The sequence below is a fragment of the Leptosomus discolor genome, chromosome 13, assembly GCF_034619465.1.
Source record: "Leptosomus discolor isolate bLepDis1 chromosome 13, bLepDis1.hap2, whole genome shotgun sequence".
In the NCBI taxonomy this organism is placed as follows: Eukaryota; Metazoa; Chordata; class Aves; order Leptosomiformes; family Leptosomidae; genus Leptosomus; species Leptosomus discolor.
Window position 1 is genome coordinate 19,726,487 of NC_141403.1, and position 18,900 is coordinate 19,745,386.

The 18,900-nt window shown below is 38.2% G+C and overlaps 1 protein-coding gene across 2 annotated transcripts in view; it reads left to right on the forward strand.

Moving 5' to 3' along the window:
- The window catches only part of MIB1 (MIB E3 ubiquitin protein ligase 1), an 89,919-nt gene that overhangs the window by 56,695 nt on the left and 14,324 nt on the right, over positions 1-18,900 (forward strand). For both annotated transcript variants that reach the window (XM_086472753.1, XM_086472752.1), the window contains exons 14-20: positions 266-352; positions 3,042-3,203; positions 7,737-7,918; positions 9,136-9,328; positions 11,438-11,516; positions 13,107-13,220; positions 14,158-14,258. In XM_086472753.1, the coding sequence (XP_086328879.1) occupies positions 266-352; positions 3,042-3,203; positions 7,737-7,918; positions 9,136-9,328; positions 11,438-11,516; positions 13,107-13,220; positions 14,158-14,258 (918 nt within the window). The remainder of the gene's footprint in view (positions 1-265; positions 353-3,041; positions 3,204-7,736; positions 7,919-9,135; positions 9,329-11,437; positions 11,517-13,106; positions 13,221-14,157; positions 14,259-18,900) is intronic.

Sequence of the window (18,900 nt, forward strand, 5' to 3'; positions counted from 1 at the left end):
CCCGTGGTGAGCTCTAAAGGTCAAACTTGCCTTTGAGATCATTATAATGGCCTCATGGTGCAGAGGGACTAAAAAATTGGATACCTAGTTTCATCCAACAGATCAACATCTGTACAGTGAATAATTAAAGTATTTAATCACTCCTGCTCTCAGATCTCCAAAGTAGGAATCATATTCAGGGTCGTATTCAGTGCCCTAGTGGGCTGCCTTGCCTGTAGATGAATTGCTGGGGTGGTAACGCTCTAATGCTTTGACTCTCTTTCAGGGCAGTGCTAACCTGGATATCCAGAATGTTAACCAGCAGACTGCTCTGCACCTTGCCGTTGAACGACAGCATACGCAAATCGTTAGGGTAAGTATCTTGTTTGCAATAAGCCATATGGTTAATGGTACTTGACTCAAGCTGACTGTGGCTGTTAAGACACGGGTACTTCATGAATATTTAAAGAATGATTTAACAGCATGTCGTCACTGAGTGTTTGTGTGATTAATTCTGACCGATTCAGAAACCTGCCAACTTGCACAGGAGGTCAGTTGACAATATGAAGGATGTTTCAGGAGTGCTACGTTTTTGTACGTGTGCTTTTATGGTTGCGCCTCTGCAGGTGCCAGTTCCAGTATCCTGTGTTCCTCTGTTACTTGTCTGAGTCTTGTGGTCCTGTAATGGGGCCTTCAAATAGCTTTTTTTTTTTTAATGCCTCTTGCTGTATGAGTAATTATTCTTGCTCATGGCTTTTGCAAATTGTAGCCAAGTGAAACATCTTGTTACAGATTTAATTACTTTTCAGTCTTCTGAGCGTGTGATTTCCCTTGTTCTTAGTTTGGGAGAGCTATAAGCAGTAACAAAGTACCTTACCAGTGAAAGTAATGCCCTTTCTGTTTTTTGCTTGCACAGTTGCAAAAGTTAATGATTCAATTTAACAAAACTTTGTTACTGGCAAAGGAAATGGGAGTGTGGCACAACTTGCCCATTCTGGCCTGTGTGCACTGTCCATACGGGTCGTATGTGCCTTAGTGTTTGGATTGCTAGCGTGGGATGTAGAGGCTCAGAGAGAACACTCACTGCTGTAGGAGATGTTCCCTATGAGTGAATACATCAACCTGGAATTTGTCTTTGTAGAGCGAGAGTCATCTTATATTGAAAACTGTCTCTTATTCAGGCCTACAGAGAATTGCACCCCCTACGCAGACTTTTATCTGCGGTTCTGTTTAGCATTATTTTGCCATAAGGTATCTCCCTCTCCAAGGGTTGATGGATGTGATTCCATTACAGTGAAACATGTGATATGGCCCTATATCTGGAACTGCTTGCTACCAAAAGAATCGTTTCCTAGGGTCAGTGTCACCTGCATCCTGCAAGCTCTTTGGCAGCTGTATTGGCTGAGCTCTTGTGCCCTTCTGTCACTGACTCGCTACCTGGGAATACAGTGCTAACAGAGCAGATGAGGAGGCAGGTAGGCATGTAGGAGAGCTAGTATGTGTTGGACTGAGTGCTTATATCTAAGAATGACCCTGAAGGGTATCCGTACTTCAGAGCTGGATTAACTTTGAGAAGTCCAAAAATAACTCTTGCAGCCATGCAAAGAACATGTTGGCTCTGTATTTCAAAATTAATTCCTATTGGGTACCTTCCAGGGCTGGGTTGTACCCTCAGGCATCTGTGGAATAGTGGTCAAAGGTGGCAGGGTTCTTTTATAAGCCCTGCTGCCATGACAAAGGGTGGTGGTTTGCCTTTTTTTTTTTTTTTTTTTTTTTTTTTATCTTCTGCAAAGGCTTTGAATTTCAGTGGTAGTCAAGGATTCCAGGTTGCTTGAGATCTCTTACAGATTCCCTTCCAGGAGAAACTCTTAATCACTAAATAGCTAGTGGCAGACACAAGATATGAATATGGGAAAGAAAAATTGAGCCAGAGTAAGTCCATTCAGAGAGTGTAAGAAGTTGAAAGGAGACTGTTGTAACTATTAGCTGGTTTTCTTTATTTAATTTGTGGAAAATGGTAAGCTACAGCCAATTACAGGCAGATATTTCCTTGAAAATTAAGTTCTGAATTCCTTTTAAGCTATTTTCCTTTTAGCCTTTTCTAGAGTCTGAGATTCTTTGGTTCAAGAGGCTGAGATCCTTGCAAGCATGCAGGTTCTGAAGAGGGAGATCCCCCTTCAAGGTGTTCCTAGTCTATGCCTTTTGTCTCTGCTGCTAATCCAAATTCTGCAGAGTAGCAGAAGCTCAAAACTAAAGTTAAAACCTCAGCTATCATCTACAGGTTTCTGAACAGCGACAGTGACAGGGTTTAATTTTTAGGGGCAATTGTTATTTGTCAGCATGTGTTGATTTCTTTTTTGTTTAACAGCCTATTTAAGAAAGTTCTGGTGCATCGAATTTTGAGAGGGCTGTATGCAAAGGCAATATGAATAGGAAGGCCAGTGCAGCCTTATGCTTGCTTTCATGTCATGTGTCCTGGAATCTGTGTCTAAAATTAGCCTTAGCGACGAGTCTTGCAGTTCATTACTTTGCAAAGTGTTCCAAGATAGTATTTAGTAGTGTCATTGGGTTTTATGCCTTCTGCTGAATAAGGGTAAACCTAAGTACATGCTTAACTACTTTGCTAATGTGAGGGTACTGTAAATTAAGTTGTAAAGTTCAGCATGGTGTGAAAGTGGCCGTTTTTGAGGTCATTGAAACCTAATAGTAAAGAATATATACATATCTAAAGTATTGCCCACTTGTTGTTTCTGATAAGCTGCTGTAATATGTCACATTGTTAGTAGGCTGTCTTGTAAGAATTAAAGGTTTTGGACAGTAGAAAGAATCCTCTAAAATAGCATTGCTTGTGGTGCTCCCTCAGAGCACAGGCAAGCGTTAGGCTTCTGGTGAAATAAGCTTGATATTTGAAAGAGAGAAGTGCTTCAATTGAGGGCTGAGTTCCAAGTATGGAAAATAAATAAACTCAACTGTTTAATCCTAAACCATAGTTTCCTGAAATCAGTTTTAAAAGGAATAAATAGCTTTTTTTGAGTTTTAAATTGAGTTTTCTCTCTTTTCAGCTCTTAGTCCGTGCAGGTGCTAAGCTGGATATTCAGGATAAAGATGGGGATACTCCCCTGCATGAAGCCCTGAGACACCACACCCTGTCACAGCTCCGCCAGCTCCAAGACATGCAAGATGTGGGCAAGGTAGATACTGCTTGGGAGCCATCAAAGAACACAGTAAATAAAATGCATTTATTTATTCCTTTTTTTTCCTGTACATTTGTCTCTTTATTTGTCTAGTTTGTCTCGTTCTGTACTGTTGAACTGGTTTTTGGCAGCATAAGTTTACGTAGACATTCTGCATTAAACTGCAGTGTAGGCAGAAATCATATTGTTGTATGTGGCTTTTCACATGTAGTCATTACCTTTGTTAAAGAAAAATAGGGTTATTTAGTTGGAAATATTTCTACGAACCGTCTTCCTTAGTGAAACTGTATGGCTTTCAAAAAATCAAAAAGTAGCTTTTTTCAGAAAGAAATAAACAGTATTACAGTACAGAATAAGACTGAAATGGTTGTCTGCAATTCAACATCTTGCATGCCTTTGTAGCTTTAATTGTTTAGCTGCTTCTGTAACCTTCTGAAAGTTTATTCTGTTAGAGCAAGGCATTCTTAATCTTCGTGTGTTTATTGTTCTGTGTCTTTCTGACAGAGTTCATTTCAGAAATGGTGCTGTAGTAAGGGAGTAGTCAAAGAAACACCAAGTAATAAAGGTCAAAATGTTTTCTTGAAAAAAGAAATCCTCAAACCCAAAAAGCTGGTGAACCCCATGTGCAAAGATGAAGTTTATAGTTTTGCTGATAGGCAAAGGAGAGATAAAATTCCGGAGTGATTGGGATTGAGAAAAACAAACAACAATTTTTTTTTTTTCTTTAAGTATTAAAGATGCACAACATAACGATGAATCAGATTTGCTGAATCTTTAATTACCGGTGTAATAATATTTTTTCTAATTTTAACTGTAGGTGGTGTGTTGTTTTTGCATTTCATTCAAGGAAAACCCCCACCAACTTTATTAAAAAGCCTTTGTTCCAAACAGTAATTCCACTATGCAACAAATGTTTTTCAGACTGGTTACTTCATCTCGCTGAAGTGCACTGGAAGAAGCTTTGCAAAGAGATTTGAAATATGACTGGTATATGTAAGAAAGTGCTTGTGTCCTTTTAAGTGAGGGGAGGAAAGCGATTACAGCTCAGTTGTTTCCATGATCTGAAATGGACTCTGTGAGAGGTGGCCAAAATACTTTTCGTTTGCATGTATTTAATTGTGAAATGAATGAACAGGAGATAAATACTTTTTCTCTGATTCAGCATTTCATAAATACATTTCTTTGCTCATCTTATTAGTGGCATCCACCATGAAACTAGAGATGTTGCGTTTTGAGTTTTTTAACACAAGAAGTGGAGTTTTTATTCTACTGCCTTTCTAAATTTTAGTTGTGGGGAATTTTATGTTTCAAAGAATTAAGTTTTTCTTCTAGTTTCATTTAAGATATGTCCTTGGTTTAAAAAAAAAAAAAAAAAGATGACACTCTTGGTTTATTTCTTTTAAAACAATAATAATAAAAAAAGGGCGGTGGGGAAGACACCACCAAAATAAAAATCTCTGCATGATTGTATCTCTGATTACCTAAAAATGTTATGATGTTTAAAAAAAAAATAAAATCCTAATCAACCAGCACCTCCTATATTAGCTTAATCAAACTGTCAGCCATTTTTTTGCACTTTGTTGAGCTGCACAGAAAATTTTTTCTTAACTAATAAATTTGGGAGATTGAAGTGGTGTGGAGGAGATAAGTGCCCTCAGAGGAGAGCTGAAGGCTTGCTTATTTCAATTTCATGTGGCAGCGACCTAAGATACAGGCAAAATCTAAAAAGTGGAGTAAAGCCTGGCTAAGATAGACCTGAAAACTCTTTAAGATGATCAACAGATTGAACTATCTTGAAAATGATTGTTTTGTGGAAAATAGTAAATGAGAACGATACTTGTACCAATCTACCTTTATTTAAATAAAGGTAATGTGAAAATGCTATAAACTGGATTTTACCAGTTTTAATAGTAAGCCACCTTTGGCCTAAAATCGTCTATCAAACCAAGACAGGATCTAGGCTGCTAAATGTGTGCAGGCATCCGGACCTTTAAAGCTGTCCAAGGACACATTTGTAATTTGTCTTGTGTAGAACTGCAAATACAGGTGATGGAAAAATATGATCAATAATTTAGTCTGGGAAGCAGTAAGGCTTTATCTTTGTCAGTATGGTGACTTAAGTTACATTGATGGAATCTATTTTTGTGATTAATTTTTATTGATTTCTTTAAAGATTGGGAAACAACGTCAGATTTCTTTAGTCTATGCGATAGCAAATCTGATACATAAGTCTTTAGTATTGTAGAGCTCATTTTTGCTTGGCTAAATTTTAATTAACTTTGGACAGCTGTCTTGAAGGTACCAACTGAGCCCCGTAGGGTGCCTTTTTGTGGTATAGTACTTCAATAAATAATGATTTCTATTTTTTTTTTCAGTTGAATAAACTGAAAAAGAACAAAAATTTCACTTGCAGGATTTTAAATGTTTTTCATATTTGAAGTTTGTTGGACAGCAACTTCATTGAAATTCTGCCATTTGTTACTGTTTGTTTTGAGCACAGTTTAAAATATGAAACAAAGTTTTACTGATACCATGAACTTATTTCATAAGTGGAATTATATGGGATGAATTCTTTAGCATTGATTTTTTTTTTTAATATATTTTTTTTTAGTAGTTCCTTCTGAATGTCAACATTAAGCTGTTGTAATACCTACAACAATTTTTGTCAGGTTTCTTCAGTTGTTTTTTTGACAGACTATTTAAAATGCATGTAGTGAACAGTCCCAATAGTATACAAAGCCTTACACATTTTAGGTTTCAATCTGAAAAAACATTTCTGAGTTCAAGTGCTATGAGCGGTGAACCCAATTTCTTTGAAGTTTTTCATCCAGTACATTGTGATGACTGTACAGCTGGGAGGAGAAGTTTTCTGAAGTACAGTCCCTGCCACCACAAAAAAGACGCTTCGGTTGCTCTGTTAAGGATGCAGTGTTCCTTGGTCTGTGGTACTTTTTGTCCTAAATAAATGTGTTATTCCCCAGGCTGATTTATGGTGATTTATTTTAATATAGGTATCTTTCAGAGTCTTAAAATGCTTTTAAGATTCGGAGTGATGCTGCTGCCTAGATCCTAACTTAAAGAAACTCTAATGGAAGTCGGTTAGGTGTTACAGCTTCAAAGGTGGCTCAGTAGTTAGAGTTACTTAGGTGATGTTTATATTGTTTGTGTGGATTACCCAAGACTTCTCCCTTGCAGGTGAATTGGCTGAGACTGGCTTGTGTTGATGCATCTCAGGGCTCGCACAACAGCTTAGAGCTCATAAGGTGCAAGTGTGGATGACAGGAGAACTATTGTTGCAGCAAATAGGAAAGGAATACAGCAAATTGTTTGGTGGAGGCATGCCTTAAAAAAGGTCTGCCAGCCTTGGAGCAGATCAGCTTTCACTGGGCATTGTGCTGCCTTGGCTGGATTACTGACGTGGTACCTTGGACTGAAGCTAGGTAAAAATCACTGCTTCACTTCGGCCAATGCTGTAATTGAGGTGCAGAAAAACGGTCTGAATTTATAAACAAAAACGTTCTGTGACCTGAACACTACGGAACAATTTCTCTCCATAACTTACTGGTTTTACTGATAGGAATTCTTTCAAGCTGTACGGTTCTTACCTGATCATAGGGAAGAATGCAGGACTGCGAGTATCTGTGAATTCATGATGTGACCTTCAAGAGTCTTGTAGCACCTCAGTAACACCTACTGATATAAGAACTCCTAATTAGAGTAAAAGTGTATAGACTGAGATTTAAAAAAATGGCTTCCCTAGGAACCTGGGTGGCTGTATGATGAGAAGGATAGTCTTGCAGTTATCAAGGCAAGGTAAAGACTTCTAATACATACTTCACGTGTAAGACATGCACCCAAACCAAGCCTTTTTCTTCACAAGTCACCTCTGAGGGATGGGGGAACAATTGGAGGGGTTTTGAAAACTGTTTTCTTTGTAGTTCAGGCTTCAAGATAGGCAACCTTGAGGGCTGCAGTGACAGGTATCTGGTATTTTAAATTTATTCCTATATGCTATTGTGTTTTAAAATAGCACATCTAGTTCTTTAAATACAAAATGATGCTTAATCCAGCCAAAATCATTTAATTTTTAGAGGTGATACTTCACACCCAGCTGTCAGAAGACCAACTGCAGGGATAGATTGCACAAACTGGAAGTGGCATAGAAACATGTACGTTAGTTGTTGGACACTTAATTAATGGGAAAGAGGTGCATACAAAATCCTGCCTCTGTCCTAGTGTCGGAGCCTTTACAATTCTGGTATTGATCACTTAAAACTCCTTGAGTTGGAGCTGGTCCCAGCTGTGCCGAAGCTGTTTCTTTGAATGTCATCTAGTGTGGTGTGCTGAGGGATTCTTAGTGGTGCCAGCAGTTTCATGTTGTATGTGCTCTGTATTATGCTTCGATTTTTAGTTGTAGAGATGCTTCCTTGGGCTTACGGATTTATACATATATGTGTGTGTGTATATGTGCACGTGCTCATGGCAAGTAGTTTTCCTTTGGCCAGACTATTCCTAACTGTTTAGAGGGTCTCTCAGGTTGCTTACATATTTGTTTTCTTTCAGTTGATAATGGGACTTGGCACTCAGGGAGCAGAGAAGAAGAGTGCAGCATCTATTGCCTGCTTCCTGGCAGCCAACGGAGCTGACCTCAGCATTCGTAATAAGAAGGGTCAGTCTCCTCTCGATCTCTGCCCTGATCCTAGTCTCTGCAAAGCATTGGCTAAATGTCACAAAGAAAAAGTCAGGTTTGTATATTCATAAATACACAGTTTCCAAATCTCAGCTTTCTGTAGATTAACGGGTGTATTTAAAACATTGTGCCTTTATTAGCAATAGTGTTAAAACGTACAAGATTTTTCTTTACTTTCAATTAATTCTTTATTTTCTGGTACATTGAATGCTATTTACGAATACATTGGTTGAGACTTAGAGAAGTCTTACAGGACTTTCATACACGTTAATGTGGAAAGGAGGAGAATGGGAAGGTGGCAACATGCAGAAAATCACTGAAAGAATAAGCGTTGCAACAGGTCACCCAGGAAGGTTGTAAAATCTTTGTCCGTGCACGTTTTGAAGACTGGAATGGGGGGGAAGCCTGGTATAACCTGGTGTGAATTCAGTGTTGATGCTGCTTTGAGTGGGTGACCTCCTGAGTACTGATCAACATGAATGATTGTATGATTCTGCAAGAAGAGGAGGAGGCGGGGGTAGGTCTGATGTCTCAGAAGCACTTCTCTAGGAATTATGATTTCAGTGAAAAGTCATTCTATCAAGTGCATGCAATGTGAGAAGTTTCAGCTTGCTACTTGTCCTGGTTGTGTTCCCACCATTGGCTTACGGGATTCTCATCCTTAATTCCTGTATGGAGATCAAAAATGTACTTTCAAAATGTCATAAGGAAAGACTGGTTTTCTTGATGCTGCCCTGGTGTGTAAGGTGCCTGTGTCTGTCCATCAGTCTTGGCCTCATCCCTGTGGCTGTTCTTTCTCGCCACCTTGCATGGGCTTGTGCAGGTGTAGGGTTGAGCAGGTCGGGTTCAACACCCGCTCCCTCTGCTGGGTGTGCGACAGCACGGGACCAAGGTCCAGGTGGAGCCAGGGTAGAAGTCTGGGGCTTCCAAAGTATTGGAAGTGTATTCCAGATTAAGGTGTTAAGCTGAGCAGCTCTGAATCTATGGGATATGTCTCTGTTAATAAGTAAACTCTTAGGATGGGAGGGAAGGATTTTTAACGTTCATGAGATGCTATTCTAGCTCGTGTGGCCTGTTCCTGTACATTGTCTTATCTGAGCATGTGACCTTGCACTCTGGTGTCAACTGTATGTTTGGGAAAATGCAGTTCGGATTGCTTTATGGTGCCTGAATGCATAGGAGTCTATAGATAAACCGCCAACTGATGTGCATTTTAAGTTAAGAATTGTAAAAATTCTTGAAACTAAGTTTGACTGTAAGGTTTCTTTGTAGTGGCCAGGTTGGTTCCCGAAGTCCGTCTATGATCAACAATGATTCTGAAACTTTAGAAGAATGTATGGTGTGTTCGGACATGAAGAGAGATACTCTGTTTGGCCCATGTGGACACATTGCCACGTGTTCTCTGTGCTCACCACGGGTGAAAAAATGCCTCATCTGTAAAGAACAAGTCCAGTCTAGGACAAAGGTAAAAACTTCGAAAGTTTATTGGTTGGCTTTCTGGTTTTAACGGAAAAGTACAAAGAGGCCAAGGAAAAGTATATTATATTTTAAGCAGTATTTTCCCTTACAGGTGTCTCACTGGATGGAATTAATTTTGTACCGTAATCATATCTTGTCCCAACTTTGTGTGTTACTCTTTTCTGTTTACCTGTACTCATGTCCTACCTGCCCCTCATTCTCTCCTCACCTTGCGAGGTCTTTATTGTTCAGGTCCTCAGAGTTCCCAATAGTCATCTGACAATGCTTTATTCAGATATGCCCCCCTGCCCTGGTATTTTTTTTATATATGTTAAGATAAATTGCTGCTTTGCCTGAAGTATAACTTCCTTTGCTAATACTCAGTTCTTCTGAGTTCTTTTATTCCTTAGGGCTGCTTGGAAAGATGATTTGCCTGTAAAATGAGTTAGTTAATACGTGCTTGGTTTTGAAGTTGTTAATTGCTTTCATCTTCTGTTTCTTTGTAATCGTGAATTTCATTGTGCTGTCTTTCTCCTTCAGAGTATCAAGCAATTGTGCCCTGTTTTGGGGACCTAATCTCAGTAAGGTCGTCAGGTGTCTCAAATGGTTGCTCCCAAGTATTTGCGACTATATGGGTGCATCCCTGTTGCTTTTCTGTTTGAGGATTCTTTTAGTCCCCATAATCCCCAAGTTCCATCCTTCTGTTGCTTTTTGGCTGTATAAAAACCAAGAAAAAACCCAGACCTCGTATAACAAACACACAGTGGTTTTCTGATCTGTAGAAAGCCTCCTCTATTCTCTTTGTATTTTTCCAAACACATTTGACTAGTCCGCTTCTGTGGTATGTGGTTTGTTTTTTTTTTCTCTACCTCAGAGTAAATACAGGAATTGTAAATATGAATCTGTACTGGGTTTACTATTCACTCCCTTATTCTTTCTTCTTATACCGTTCACTGTTGTGCAATGCATATTTCCAAAGACCAAATGTTAACATAGTGTGAGCTCCTTTTCTCTAGACTTTCTTTATAGCCAGTGAAAAGGTTCTGCCACTGGGTGATTCAGAGCAGCAGAGTAAGGCTTCTACTTCCACTTATGCATCTAAAGAAGGTAATCTATGGAAATCAGCTTTCCCAGGTGAAAGCTAACCTTTGTGGATGACCTTCATTTGATTTCTTTTGCTAAATTAGATTGAGAGTCTACTTCTCTTATACTCTTCTGTATAAAAACTTATGGTAATATCTGCAAGGCTTAGAAGTGAATGAACCTCGGCAACGGGTCTGTGAACTGGAAGCGGTGGTCCAGGCCAGTATGAATGGAGTGGCCTGTGGTGTCTACGGTCACACTACATATACAGTTCATCACATGAAAGGGCTTGAGAAACCCTAACCAAGAATATTAAAAACAGATTACTGTAAAAGTCTCTTATAAGTGAATTTTGTAAATAGTTTGGGGCAGAAGGGACCTTTAAAGGCCATCTAATGCAACCCCTGCAGCGAGCAGGGACACCTTTAGCCGGATCAGGTGGCTCAGAGCCCCGTCCAACCTGACCTGGGATGTTTCCAGGGATGGGGCTTCCACCACCTCTCTGGGCAGCCTGTGCCAGTGTTTCACCACCTACATTCTAAAATATTTCTTCCTTATATCTAGTCTAAATCTGCCCTCTTTTAGTTTAAAACCGTTACCCCTTGTCCTGTCGCTACAGGCCCCACTAAAAAGTTTGTCCCTGTCTTTCTTAAAAGCCCCCTTTAAGTACCAAAAGGCCCCAATAAGGTTTCCCCACAGTCTTTTCTCCTCCGGGCTGAACAACCCCAATTTAAGTATATATGGTGGAACAAGGAAGGAGAAAAGATTCAAGAAAAAGAAACATAGACTGTTTTTGCTGCTTCTCTGTGCCTGTCAGTGTACTGAATATATAAAAATTGCCAGCAAATGTCTATTTTTAGAAGTTAATGTGATAACTCATTAAAGTTGCATTTTGAGGTGCTGAATAAGTTAAAGTAACACTAGATGGAGTTTCTTAAAGCCCACATGCATTGCCAAAGGGAACGTAAAAGCAAATTACTGTGGAGAGCAGGAGATAACTTTTTCTCATATGTGTGTTTATTGTTCTTTACAGATTGAGGAATGTGTGGTATGTTCAGACAAAAAGGCAGCAGTGCTTTTCCAGCCTTGTGGTCATATGTGTGCCTGTGAGAGTAAGTAAACTTGATGGATGTTCTTTTTGAAGTAATCTTGAAACAGAACATTTTAAAAGAGATTGCTGAAGGCTCATTAGTAATCTGACTTCAGGTCCAATTTACTTGATAGTCCGGTGTGATAGTCAGAATTTTGGCATTATTTGGTGTGCTGGTAATGAAATAATTGGAGGACAAATTGGAGGTTTTAAGAAAATTCAGAAAGCAAGTGCTCTTGCATCTGAATTACTTAATTGTGAGTAGACTTGCTCAGATTTTAGAAGTATGTGTGTTATTAAAACTTGTGAAGTAATTCAGATTAGTTTTATTGCTTTGTTGTAGCTTGTTTGGGGCTTTTGGCTGTACAAGTGGTGTTTTAAAAGAACATTGTAAATAAGTAAGTCTTTAATACGCTTCATTACTAATCTACAGATTTGTACAAGGGCTGTAGTTTTCCCTAAAAGACACATCATATATCTTTGCAAAGAGCACCCTATATGATTCGCTCTGATTTACCTCGTGTAGCAAAAGAAAAGACATAGGAAATCTCCAGGATATTTTTGAATTTGAGAATACGTGGATGAGAATGCAGCCATCACCTTGTCACCAGACATTTCAGGGATTTGTTGAAGGGTCATTTGCCTAGAGAAGAGCAGTCCTTGTTGCTGAGGATCTCCATAAGAGGGAAAGTAATCATTCCCATAAGTAACTGCTTATTTGGTCTCACTAAAAAAGTCTTGTTTCTTCCTCTGTTCTGGCTGAGAGACCTGACATTGGATCCCTGACTTTATAGTTATTCTGCTCTGGCCTGTTTCACTGCAGTTAAAAGACTGAGAGAAGTATTTGTTTAGTATTAGTCCCAGGAAGAAGACAGCAAAAAGGTTGACTGCTGTGGTGAAGGATGTCAGCAGTAGTGCAGTACACATCACCAAGTCTAAGCTGTAACAAGGACAGGAAAAAGTTTAATAGATGCAGATGATTTTTCAAGATTATTTTCTGGACATCTCGCTCAAGCAAGATGAGAGAGAGAGTCTTCAAATTTATAGGACTTCAAATTCAAGTTTATAGGACTCACTGATTCACAGTAACCTTCAGCATTTTTGAGGTATAATCATTTGCCTTTTATAGAAGAATTATAGTCTCCTTTCTAGGATTATATCAAAAGATACAGGTTGACTTTTTTAAGGGTAAGGAGCCATACCTGTTTGCCTGTGGAGCATTAGGACAGTAAGCGAGACCCTTTGTTCTAAAGGAGTAAGCCCGTAGTCAAGACTCTTGGAAGTTCTGGTCTCAAATGTGTGCAACTTTACTTTTTCAATTTCTGTAAATCCTGTGGAATAGGCATCCATTTGGAGAAAGAGGAACCTGCTTGCTTCCAGTATATTACAAGAAGATAAACAGAACAGGTTTACTTTGAATCCCGAACAAGACATTGTTTGTAGGTGTGATTTGCAGAAAAGGATGTGAAGATAAACACAAGTAGTTATTTGTATTACAAGCATCTATTAAGGCATTGGTGTATAGTTACTGTGAATAAACAAGCTCATGGGTAGAAAAGAAGAAAAATGGAATAGCAGGGTTCAGAGTTGATTTATTTCTCTGTCCTCTCAGATTGTGCAAGCTTGATGAAGAAATGTGTACAGTGTCGGGCAGTGGTTGAGCGAAGAGTGCCTTTCATAATGTGCTGCGGAGGGAAAGGTACAGAAGATACCACTGATGATATTTGTGAGTGACTCCAAAACCCCTACTCTTTCACATTGCCCCACCAACTTCTTATTCTCATTCTTTTAAATCTTTCCTCTCCTTTTTTAAAGAAAAGTTTAATAAAAACAGTGTTAAGCCAGGTATCCAATTGCTGTTTCCACTGCTTTCTCCATTGGTAGCAGCAGATGCAATGCTGACACCACTCATTACACTCAGGAACTGCTTCCAGCATCCAAAGTAGAAGCTGAGTCATATATGACTTCTTGGCCACTTATTAATGTCCTATGAGGCAAAAGCTGAAGATTGTCTGTAATTGTGCATATGAGCAAATAACACTTTATTTACTTCTGATGGAACTCTGATAAAGGAATGGTGAATATTCTTCATCTAGGTACAAGCAGCTTTCATGGCAGATTGTTCAGTTTTACATCTCCTGCTTTGACTAGTTTTTGAACTTTTTGTGACTTTTCTGAATAATTTCAATGAATTATTTGTAGTTACTCTGTGTGTGTGTGTGGTATGCAGTTTGAATTGAGTTTATGTTAATTAGAATATTAGGTCAGTCTTGTCATACTGCTCCTAAATAGATAAATATAAGAATAATCCTTAAAATCAGGTTTTTAATGCTCACACTGGACATTTGAAACTTGTAATTTGAAATATTTCTGAATTTTTCTGTTTCTTATAGTAGCATTGCTTCCCGGACAGTTGAATATAGGAATATTAATCTGAGCTTGTTCAAAAAGTATTTGTCAAAGAACTGTTACCACTAAACTCAAAAAAAAGTTCTTAATGAATTGAGCTATGGTGATGCCATAGTGAATTTAATTAGATTATCAAATCTATTTGACTAACATTTCAGATAATTGAAAGACGGTAGTTAGTACACTGGAAATAATTATTCCTGTTTCATTAGATTGATGCATAATCACATACCTCTATTTTCTCTAAATTACAGCAAGCGGAAACATTCCAGTTTTGCAGAAAGACAAAGACAACACCAATGTCAACGCAGATGTACAGAAGCTGCAGCAACAGTTACAAGACATCAAAGAACAGGTAAAAGTGCTGGATAAAAACTTTGTGGACCACTAAATAATTGAAAAAGCCAATGCATCTTCTGTTGTTTAAAACAAAATGACATGTTGAAGTGCTTCAGTTATTAAATTTTAATCAAATAACCAATGTTTTTTTGTGTGAGATGTGGCTTATGTGTCTTCTATGTGCAAATTAAAAAAAAAAAAAAAAAATCAAGTTGCCATGTTTGATAATCCATCTATTAGACTGTCTCTGTTGGTGTGACTGAAAAAGGATGCTCTGCCCAGTCAGAGCCCAGCCTGCGCCTGTTCAGTTGATCGGAGTGTGTAGGTACAGCAGAAGCTGTTTTCACAGAGCAGTAATAAGTAGATATTCTTCACTGTTCTCTACCTGCCTGAGTCTTTACTTGTCAGTTCATGAACTGCCTTTGAACAGTGGCTCACAGGTACCTGTCGTATGAAGGCTGTAGTTTGTGCTCTTCAAAAAATGGAGTGACTGCAAAATTAAACCCTTTGAAAGTACTCTGTATGTAATTTGAATATTTGGAATGTAAATGAAAAGGTTTGTCTTTTGTGATTATGCATAGTGTTTGCAGGAGGAGACTTATACAAATTGACTATAGATTGTATTGATTATTCATTGGTTGTTACATGCAATTTGGAAACCTAATGAAACCCAAAATTTAGTGTTTCAGATAACTGACAGTTACCTATTTAGATTTGTTACCTCCATGTCGTTCCATTAGAAGCACTTAAGTAGTTGTCTACTGCAGAACTGTCCTGTGTTCAATTGCTAAACTGTTTCCTTGCTTTTTGATCTGAACAAAGGAAAACTTAATTTTTAGGTTTTTCAGCAGTAAAGGACTGGGGTATCTAACTATTATTGTGTGAGCAGTGCTCTCTAGAACCCTGATAATGTGGTTTTTGGGTTCCCTATGTATAACACAGTTGGAAGAAATGTTTTCATAGATACAGGAAACAGAAGCATTCCCACTGTATTACTTGCCTTTTCTGCTTGTAGGCTTACTGCAGTCAGTAATGCTACAGTGACGGCAGCGTCACATCTGCTCCTGGTAGTTGTTGCTCTCAGCTGTTCATGTGCGTGAAAGCTAAGACTAAAATGTTTAGATCACCAGTATTAGGGCCCATATCTCGAAATGCCTTGCATTTGGGAGCTGATAGACTGTCAAGTTTTAACCTCAGTGGCATGTCTGTGAAGAGCTGTTCCTGTTGTGTGGAGACTTGGCCAACACCCCAGTAACAGAAATTCAAATATTCCATTCAGAACAGGTTCCTTTTGTAGCTCTTGTCTGTAAAAGAACATGCAGATAAAAAAATTGTCATTTGAAAAATGCATGTCTGTCTTGATGATAACATCTGGAGTTTCTGGATGTCACTGACTTCTTACATCTACTGTTTAGCTTCTGTTTTACTTTTTGACATTGGATGAAAAGAGTAAGGTTACTGCTTTGGCATTTAAAATGATGTGTGCAAAACATGCAGATGAATGCTTAAATGCAAGTGATCTGTTTTCTTCAGATGTTTTTTTTTTTTTTTCTGGTTACTTTATTTTAGGCATGTATAAAAGATTGAAGTCCTGTTTGGTTATGCTAATACTTACATGCTTATGTATAAGGATGTGAAAGGAAAACTATGTTACAGTTTTTCTTCTTGATTAGATATAATCTCAGGGTTTTTTCGGTTTTTCTTAGGTGCTCTTTTATTCATAACAGTTTTGTCTCTACCTTTGGGATTTGCTAGCCAGAAGCTTTCTAATATCAGAAAACTGTACTGTATTAGGGAGAAGAGAATAATTATTTTATATGAGTCATTTTCTACTAGTGTTTTCTGGTTTTCATATTTGCAGTAGTAAGACAAATCTAATAGTGGAATGCTTTGAGAATTTAAGTGCACTCGTTTGCTTTGAAATGCCCTTTTGTCCAGTAATTTATTTAAAGTCAGTATAGAACTGAAGATTGTTCAATGCCTCTGAGTAGGAAGAGGTGGTTCTGTTTGGTTTTGTGTGCAGCTTGGCTTAGGAGTCATTCGTGTTTTCCTTAGTGTTTTTTTCTGCTTAGTCTTGTGACAGTGCAAGTTGTGTATCATATGTATGAGTAGCAAGTTGGATTTGATTAAAATGAGTCATCTCATCGTGAAACGATGCACAGCATTCCACTATAATTCTGTATTCATTTGGTTTGTGCTTTAACAGTTCAGTCTTCATGTTACATTGATATTTTTGTACTTAAAATTAATTTGTTCTCTTTCAGCAGGTATAATCCTATGTTTCAGCTCATACCTTCAATGATAATCTAATATGTTAGTGCAGCAAGCTTTTAAAACCATTTCTGGTGCCAAGCAGAAGTGATGCTGATGTCAACAGAATCTCCCACATCTGATGACCACACCATTCTTCAGGGATTCCCTGAATGTGAACCCTTTTGACTGTAACTGCCATACCTTCACTCCATTTCATACATAATCACCACCGCCTGTCTAGTATCTTATGTATGTTCCTTCACCATACTTGCATCACTCTCTTTCTCCTTAAAAATAAATGTGTTTTGTCACTGTGCACCTGTATATTGTTGGAAAAACTGTTTTTAGTAATAAGGCATTAATAGTTCAAGCAGTTTAAAATACTTTTTTAGTGGTAAAAATCGATTTGAATTGCAAACCCAGTTCTGCTTGAAGATGCGATGAGCACTTTTTCAGACCACTTTTACTCATCCAAAGAAGTAATTCTCGCCTAGAACAGGTGTAGTGCCTTTTTATACCATATGTTTGCCTTCGAAGTGTCAAGTCAAATGTTTCATGCAGGTAAAAGTAGAGTGTGGTTTCACGCAGGGAGCGTTCTAACAAACTAATAGTACAACAGAAACAGCTACTGCTGCTTTCCTGCTGCTGTGGCACAAATTGGGTATAAGGCACGCAGGGAACTTCCTTCCACTGTAAAAGTGCATATAAGCTGGTGGTTAAGTAATGAATGCTCCTTGAAAGTTGGATAAAACTCAGTTATTTGGGCTTGTATCCCACTGGGAAACAGCTGAACTAATCGAGAAAATCCTTGTCAGAATAAATTGCCTAGCAAACAGGAAATTTGGTTGTTCCTGCCAGCTGAATTCTCCTACTGTATGAAGTAACCTTAATGTTAAAATAGGATCATATTAGGAAATTAAATTGCTAATGTATTTTATATGCTCTGCCTTTGTACAAAGCCGGAGAAAATGGGCAATTTATTAATTCTGCACGCGATCGCAGAAGAGATCTATAAAATGAAAATGTTCGGATTTCTGTGCTTCACTGCATGAAATAATCCAAAGTAATGGTGTTTGAACAGATTTTTTAATTATTATTATTTCTGAGTCTCTTGATGGATGTTTTCCTTTTCAAATGACGATGTGGCATTTGGAGAGAAACAGACCCTTGTAACTTCTGACATTGTATTTAGGCACAAAAGCAAATAATTAAGCTAAAAACCTAGAATAAAGGCTACAAATTTTTTTCCTCCAAAGACAAGATTCAGGTTTGCTTTGGCAGTCCTTTATCAAAGTACATCATGTCAATACTATCAGGTTGTAGACACTTGTCACACGACGGCTATATATTCATTAGAAAAGGCTGTTTCATTGGTATTTGAAGACGGCAGGTTACTGGAGGAAGAATGCTCTAACTGTCCCCATGGGATGTGAAGGTGGCAACTTGGTCTGGATGGAGAGAAATGAGCAGGACTGACTGACAGCAAATTTTAAGTTTGAGAGTGCTTTGTTATAGTACTGTGGAAATTCTGGCAAAGCCGGAGCACAACATTTTGGGGAAGAGTGAAGGTGGGTTTTTTTTAAAACATAAATTGACAAATGGTTTTATCTGGAAGTTTTACATTCCTGCTAGCCCATTATACTGGTATTCTGGAGATTAAAATGGGCATGTGGGCAGATATCATGCCAATTTAATCTCTGTATAAGCAGACTGACGGTGACTTTTTTTGGTCCACAACTAAGCTGTGTACCCTAGGAGGTAATACCTATTGATTCCACAGAAAATATGCTTTGAGGTTAAACTCAATAGGGTTCCTGCTATGGATTATTTCTTGTGAGATGAACAAACTGAAGTCAACCCCTGGTGATGTGTATGGAAACAAGTCACAGGTGCGAGGTGGTGATAACATGAATTTGCGTTTGAAATATGAGCCCTGCCAGTATTTCATGTTACGAGATCAACATTCATAAGTGTTAGTTACGAGTAGTGTGTCTCAGACCTGAGGGCACCTTAGATTTGTTTGTTGGACTATAGAATGGTCTTAACAATTATCACCTGTTGCAACCCTATTAATTGACTAATCTTTGATAAGCTGTTAGAAATGAAATCCTAATCTGGCTGCAATATGTTTATGGTGAAGGAACATGCCTTGCCAAAACTTCAATTTCTGCATGTGACAAAAGGTGAAGGACATTGTTCCTTAGTGGCTTGGTACAAAAAGAATTTTGCTGTTGAAGAACTTCAGGAGATCTTTTTTGGGCATTGGCTGTCACTTTCAAGTTCCACAATTAAAACTGATTTTAAAAGTTTGCTGTGCTACTGTTATGAATGAAGGTCACAGATTTATGAAATTGTTCTTTGTTTGAAACTTGAGGTGTTCTTTTGGTTGAAAATCTAGATAACTT